At 51.4% G+C, this 7226-nt stretch overlaps 1 protein-coding gene across 1 annotated transcript; it reads left to right on the plus strand.

Annotated features, from left to right (window-relative positions):
- The first annotated feature begins 1234 nt into the window (after window positions 1-1234).
- On the plus strand, window positions 1235-3290 carry IZUMO1R (IZUMO1 receptor, JUNO). The gene is made up of 4 exons (XM_012660055.1): window positions 1235-1372; window positions 2123-2332; window positions 2776-2911; window positions 3022-3290. The coding sequence occupies exons 1-4, from the start codon at window positions 1235-1237 to the stop codon at window positions 3288-3290; spliced, it is 753 nt and encodes a 250-aa protein (XP_012515509.1).
- The last annotated feature ends 3936 nt before the right edge of the window (window positions 3291-7226 follow it).

Genomic DNA, 7226 nt, shown 5'->3' on the forward strand with positions numbered 1-7226 from the left:
CTCCTGCCTTTAAAGTGAGTATGCCCCTAGAAGGGGCAGCCTCCTCCTCTTTTCCCCTAACATACTTGTTTCTATAAAAAGTACTCTGAGCTTGAAACTGGTGCCATGGAAAGAGATCAGGCTTAAATTTAGACTCAAGGATGGGCTCTAAAGGGGGCAGAGGGCTAGGGTCTTCATCCCCAGGATGTTTGAGGCTCAAAACTCAGGCTAGAAGTTTCCAGTTCTGCCGTGATGGGCCCAGGGCAGGCTCCTGCCAGGCCTGGGGGACTGGGCAGCCATGGGCTCCTGGCTGAGGGGCCCTGTTTCCTAAGGGATTGGATGCTTGGGGCAAGGGGCTCCTCGTCTTTCTGTCTTTCGTCTCTCTTTCCACTCTCCCCCATTACCACTACTATCCAGATCAGAGTTGGAAATAAGAGTGCTCAACAAACACCAAGGGAAAAGTTGTTCTTGTCCCTGTGATGGGGATGGGCTTTGGATGTGGAAGGCTCCTCCCGTGACTCACACCGGTGTGTGCCCCTGGCTCCGAGGGGCCAGCAAGGCCACCAGCACTTGGCTGCCCTAGCCTTGTGCTCAGGATGGGTGTGAGATGGGTTGAGGCTGGTAGAAGCAGAACTACTGCCATAGAGGAAAGGATTCTGGCTAGGGGGAGAAGGGAAGGGGACACAGGGCTCTGAGGACCTCTGGGCCTTGCTTGGACCCCTCCTAGGGGCTAGAGTTGGGGTCGACACTCGAGGATTGCATCAGCCATACTACCCAGTCCCACCGTGCCCTTTGGCCCTGTGGAGAGTCTGGTTATTGAACATCTGTTCAGTTACTCAGCCAGCATTTGAGGGCTTGATGTGGGCTAAGATCAAAGCTCTGAATTCCCATGGAGTGAGAAAGGCTGCCTCCAAGGGGAGAAGGGCTGGGAAAAGCTCCCCCAGGGAAGGCTGGAACCATTCTTCCTCTGACTCTCACCTTAGGGCTGGTCTCTTCCCCTCTCTGGGCTTCAGTTTCTACATTTATACAGTGTTTGGAGGTGGGGGTGTCGGACCTCTAAGGATTATTCCGCCTGCCCTGACATTCTCTTATGTTGCCTCAGATAGAAGGTCCCACGAGTAGGTGGAGTGTGGCAGTCACTTGAGGGAGACTTGAAGCCTATGTTCCCTCTTCAGTGCCTGGGATGGTGAAGGGAACGGGGTGGGATGTCCTCTCCATCGAGTGAGTGGCATGCCTCTTTTCTCTGCAGCAGGCCATGGCACGGTGGTGGCAGCTCCTGCTAGGTTTGTGGACAGTCATGCCCACCTGGGCTGGGGACGAGCTGCTCAACATCTGCATGAATGCCAAACACCACAAGAGAAAGCCCAGTCCAGAAGACAAGCTCTATGAGGAGGTACAGAGTCAAGACCTAGCCTGGGGGTGGAAAGGGGCTTCTTTGGCAGATCAGGGAAGGGACACAAATGCCAAGATGGTCTCTGGACCCCTTCAACCATGATAGTTTGGTTCCTTGGGTTGGGATTTGAGCAAAGGTGACTGGAGAGAGGCTATGCCTTTTTGACACCATCAGAGCCAAGCAAGTCCAAGTTCTCATCTCTGAGCTGCTCTGACCACTTGGGGCACAGGGTCAGATGGTGATCCCGGAGGCCCGTGTTGGTTCAGCATGGATTAATACAAGCCTTCTTGCCAACAGACCCTGAGAAAACATGACCTAAGTGACCCCTTCCCAACTCCTAAAGGCAGTTGCCAGGGATGTGGGAAGAGGAGCAGAGCTGGCATTTAGCCTATGAGTCCCTCCACCCAGTGCAACCCCAGATTCCCCTGGGTCTCGTGGGGGCTCCTCCATCTGTCTACTTTTCCCCAAAAGCCCTCTGCTGCCTAGTATCTGAGACCCCAAAAGTTATGTTCCCAGAGGACTACAGCAGCCTGTGGCAGGGAGGTTGGGGTGCAGGTTGGGGTGCCCTTTGGCTGAATGTTGATAGAGATTATCAGGGGTCCTCCCATACAGGGGCTTACTAGCTAAAGTCATCCCACTTGCTCAGGCCTTCTCCTAAGGGACACTTTCATTCTGCCACCCTTCTGCCCTAGACACTCACTAGCCCCTGCCTCTACTCCCTGTGCCTTTTGGTTCTTCCTCCACCTCCAGTGCATCCCCTGGAAGGGCAATGCCTGCTGCACGGCCGAGACAAGCTGGGAAGCCCACCTGGATGTGTCCCCGCTCTACAACTTCAGCCGAATTCACTGCGGACTATTGATGCCGGGCTGCCAGAAGCACTTCATCCAGGCCACGTGCTTCTATGAGTGCTCTCCAAACCTGGGGCCTTGGATCCAGCCGGTGACAAGCCTGGGGCAGGAGGCAGGGGTGGGGGGCAGGGCACAGATTTGTGCAATGCCCTATTACTAAGCTGGAATTTCCATCCGACCCCATGCTGGCATCTCCAGGATGCTAGAAGGAACAGGCAGTGCTGTCCCCTTCTGGACAAGAGCAAAGCCGGAGGCCCCTGCTAGAGAACGGCTGATGGGGACAGTGGTCTGATGAGAACAGTGGGATGAGGGGCTGTCACCCAGGGAGGCTGGGTGGAGTTAGATAGACCTAAGTTTGAATCCCATCTTCTGTACCTATTAGCTGTTCAGCCTGGGACAAACTAATCTCTTAGCCTCCTTGTTCTCACTTGTGAAGTAATACCTAGAGACTATAAGAGATGTGTACAGATGGTACCCAGCACAAGCACCATCATAGCTATTAGCAGTCTTCAAACCTCTGCTGTAATATTCTGTCTCTTGTTGTGCACGCACCAGGCGGCCTGGAGCGGGCAGGGAGAGCGAGTGGTGGACGTACCACTGTGCCGGGAGGACTGCGAGGAGTGGTGGGAAGACTGCCGCTGGTCATACACCTGCAAATCCAACTGGCAGGGCGGCTGGGACTGGAGTCAGGGTGAGTGGTGGGGCCGGGGCGGAGGAGGCAGGCCCCTGGGTGGGCCCGGGTGGGCGCAGGTGCAGAGGGTGGGGCAATGGAGGTGAGCTGTCCACCCCTGGTGCCCACAGGGAAGAACCGCTGCCCTGCAAAGGCCCGGTGTCTCCCTTTCCCCCACTACTTCCCCACCCCGGCCGACCTGTGCGAGAAGGTTTGGAGCAACTCCTTCAAGGCGAGCCCGGAGCGCCGGCACAGTGGGCGATGTCTCCAGAAGTGGTTTCAGCCTGCCCAGGGCAACCCCAACGTGGCCGTGGCCCGCCTCTTTGCCAACCCTGCCCCGTCCTGGGAACTCTCCTACACCCTCATGGCCTTCTCTCTGTTCCTGTCCATCCTTTCCTGAAGGCGCCCTGTCTTCTCCCACCCACATTCCCTCGCTCCCACCATCTGCGAACCAGGGTAGGCCCAGGCCAATTCCCTCCTCAGGCCCTCCCTGCAGGAGCAGCACAGGCTGGGGCTGAGGCTATAGTGGCTGGTGCAAGTCCTGCACATTCCTTCCCAGGCCCCTCTACTGCTCTGGTTGGCCTTAGCCAGCCTGGGTGGCAGCTAAGGGCTGGGAGTGCCAAGGTGACCTGCCCCCACCTGCCTTTAGGGATGGGGGCTGTGATGGGGCTGCAGGTCCTCCCCATCCATGGCAGAGCTGGTGGTGACAGCCCAGCCTCCCCTCCTGTGAGGGTGCCTCCAATAAAATGGCAGTGGGCCTCTCCTCTGCTTGACTTGCGTGACTTTGCTCTAGGGGCAGGTATCCAAGGTGCACAAAGAGAAAGCCAGTTTGCCTGCTGCACTAAAGCCTCAGAGTTAGGTTGTTAGATACCTAATGATTATGAACTTCTCAATAATCTGCCATACATCCTCATGACACCGCTCTGATGAGAGTACTTTTGACACCCCCTTGGTTTCCGTAAGGGATACACCATACAAAAGACCCAAAGCCAGGGCAGGGATGGGCCACCCAGATCATCAGCTGTATTTTGGGTACCAGCTACCTCAGCTGCTTGCAGGGTTCCCTCTTCCTTTTAACCCCTTCCTTTTACCCTCAAAATCACAATGCACTGGTCTGGAATTTTGGAAACCCAAGTTCTGATCTGGTCTTTCTACTTTCTATATGACTTTTAGCAACTCTTCTGACCTTCATGTAAGACTGTTTTGGTTTGTCTCTCTGCTGAGAGGAATTGAGTTAGTTGGACCACATGATTTAATTTACAAAAAAGAAAGAAGAGAAAGGCAAAAGCCAGCTTAAGAAATAGCGTATGCTTCTCAGGCAGGGCCGCATCCTAAAGCACGAAGTGTTAGAACATAGCTGGAGAAGAGCACTGACTTCCTGTCCCTTCTGTACTTGAACTGGCAGCCGATCACCCACTCAAAACCTTCTGGAACCCGGAGCCAGGAAGCTTCCCAGCATTAGATGGTGCTTTCCCCACAATCTTGTGACAAAGAAAGGGTTCTAGCATTGCTGCACTTGGCCGGCTTTTCCAACAACTGCTCGCCTTTCCAGGCACTAGCAAGCCCTGCTCGCCGACTAAACTCAGCCTCCATCCCTTCTGCATCCACCTCAGGGGTTGTTCACTGGGCAGAGCTTGCCTCAGATGGTCAGGTGGGCGCTGGAGTCAGGAGACGGACGGAGAGTCCTTCCAAAGGCAGTGCTCACCATCTGCAGTAGGGGACCGATGACAGCAGCAGTGGGGACAAAGTTATTCATGGGAAGTCTGCAAGAAAGGGGTCGGGGTGGGGGGCCCAAAAAGGCTTCCCAAAGGAATGAGCCTTGAGCCCCAGTAGAGGAGGGCAGTTCGCTGAGAAGAGAAATGAACGGCTGGTCAAAAACCAGCTAAGGTCCCAAGGTATGCACATACAAAGCAAGACTTTCAGTTGCTCCTAAATTGTGGCTTCACAAATACGTATAAAATGTATTAAAATCTCTTAAGAAATGAGGATTAAATAGGTGTCTAAGTGGGTGTGCACTTGACAGTAAAGCTGAGGGTTTAATGATTTTTTAAAAGTATTTTTAGGCATAAATAGAGTAGCCAAAGGAGGGTTAAAATTGAGGTGGATAAAGCCAGACTAGTTCTGGGAGCTGCAATCACTGTTACATTTATTAATCACTCACCGTGTGCCCAGGGGCTCTGCTAAATATGTAACATAGGAGAGTTAGCTCATTTGATCTTCACAAAAGCCTCAACAGGCACTCTTGTTATCCTCATTTTTCAGATCAGGACATAAACATTGAGTAGGTTTGAAACCAGCTAAGTCTGGCCCACGGCTCAGCTCAGAAGGCTCACTCAGCCTGCTCAGTAGTTGGGTGGAACTGAAGTGGATTCAGGGGTTGGTGGGAGACGGGAGGGCTGGCTCATGGCAGGTCATGGTCAAGAAAAAGACTGAGCTCTGTCATTTTATGTGATGGGGAGGAGCGATGGGTTTTAAGCAGCAAAATGGAACCGTCAGATGTGCAGTTAGGTATTTGTTTTTATCAGAGTGATCCGTGCACGTGGCTAACATACATAGATCAAAGGATTTCTAATGCAAAGCGACAGAGCCCCAGCCAACCCACCTCTCCACTCCCAGGCCCTTACCCAGACACCACCCCTACCCCAACCATTTCTGGATTTAACCATGAAAAAGTTACAAAAAGTGGCTTATCTTTTCTACCATACATTCAGACTATCTTTCTGCTCTCTGTTCTGTTTCTCAACTTAATCTTCCAATCTTTAATTTTGGCAATCCACCTTTAATTTCCAAGAGACTTTTTTTTAATTTTCTTGCTGTTTTTCACAGCCCACTGTTTTGGTTTCATGGGTGTAATATCTTCTCAAATCTCACCAAAGATCCAATTGGAATGTTTTTAAGCTTGTTTCAAGTCTCTGAATGACAGGTTTCCTCCAACGTCAATCTGTTCTGTTTTCTTGACCTTCTCCTGGCGCTGCTGGTTTTCTCTGAGTCTGGTGACTTTAGCTGTATTTAAGAATGAAGGGCTGGGTTGATTTTTATAGCTAGCTGGTGTGGGTTTCCTCCGTGGTTGTATATGTGGGTCTTCTTTCCCCTCAATAGCAAAGCTGCTGGGGAGTTCTGTGTATATGGGGAGGGCTTGTTGACTGGAAGACTTTGCTTCAGAACATGGAAACAAATGAAAACCATCCAAATGAGATCAAGCAAAGGCTATTTATTCAGAGCTTTCAAGGGAGCCAGCCATTATCACTCACATTTGGCAGAGACTCAAAGGCAGGCACTAGAGTGGGAAAGCTTTAGTGTGGAAAAAAGAGAAGGCTTCAGGTCTGCCCTGACTGGAGGCTGTTGGCAGGGGAAGCAGTAGGCAGGACAATCTTACACAGTTGGTTAGGGGCACATATTTGGCTTTCTTCAGTTGGCCCTAAGTTGGAAGCAGGGATAAAAATGAGGGAAGCTGGCAGCTATTAATCAACTCCTAGGTCTTTGGGTTGATTCTTACAGGGGTTATTGTTTGACTTCCTGGGCTAGTCACCAGAGATAGTGTTCTGACTTCTACAAGTCTGACTTGCAGATGGTAGGCTGGCTTCTGGGTTGGTTACTACAGACAATAGGTTAGAGCTCTATTTTTATATGTGGCCTGGCCATTGTTTGTCTGTATATGCAGCCACACATGCCAGAATAGGGATGCTTCTCTCTGAGACACTAACACCATATGTGACACTTCAGCATTATCCAGAATTTTCATTCAATTTCTTAGAGAAGACCCCTCCAAGTTCCCCTACCCCAGGAGTTAAAGTTGGTTGCCTGAGCTCTAGATTTGGGCACAGGACATGGAGGTGAGGGGTACATATAGACTTTTTCTCTCTGCCCCCAACACCTGCCAACTCTGAGCCCAAGGCCTCTCAGAGGTTCTGCCTGGTGGATCAGCTCGCTCATCCACTCTGGCTGCCTCCTCCTTTCTGTGGCCTCCCTGTTCCCTTTGATGTGCTCTCATATGCTTTCCATCTTCTAAATGTTTGTTGAAACCGCTTGTTCACTGGTGGTTTTCTTCACCTGCTCTTGGTAAAGGAACACTTGAAAATAAACAATCATTTTAGTGGGATCCCAGATATTCATTCCACTCTCTGTAACCAGTACTTGCAGATTTTTCAAAAATCCAATTGTTGTGTAAAGAGTACCTTAAAACAGGACCAAATGGAAAACAAGGAGGCTGAGGGTAATGCGTAGGATGAATTTGCAGGGGAGTAATTAAATCAGAAAAGCAGGTGCTAGGAGCCTAATTGGGAGGAACTTTCTAGGAGGCATGAAGCCAGGCTACAGTAGAGGCAATGGACTATAA

This window comes from Propithecus coquereli, unplaced genomic scaffold, assembly GCF_000956105.1.
Source record: "Propithecus coquereli isolate 6110/MARCELLA unplaced genomic scaffold, Pcoq_1.0 Scaffold65, whole genome shotgun sequence".
Taxonomy (NCBI): Eukaryota; Metazoa; Chordata; class Mammalia; order Primates; family Indriidae; genus Propithecus; species Propithecus coquereli.

What these genes read in the sequence shown, in the direction of transcription:
- IZUMO1R (XM_012660055.1), top strand. Translation starts at nt 1,235, where the DNA reads ATGGCACGGTGGTGGCAGCTCCTGCTAGGTTTGTGGACAGTCATGCCC. An exon ending in TGACAAGCCTGGGGCAGGAG is followed by an intron (nt 2,333 to 2,775) that starts GCAGGGGTGGGG and finishes TGCACGCACCAG; the next exon opens with GCGGCCTGGAGCGGGCAGGG. An exon ending in CGGCTGGGACTGGAGTCAGG is followed by an intron (nt 2,912 to 3,021) that starts GTGAGTGGTGGG and finishes TGGTGCCCACAG; the next exon opens with GGAAGAACCGCTGCCCTGCA.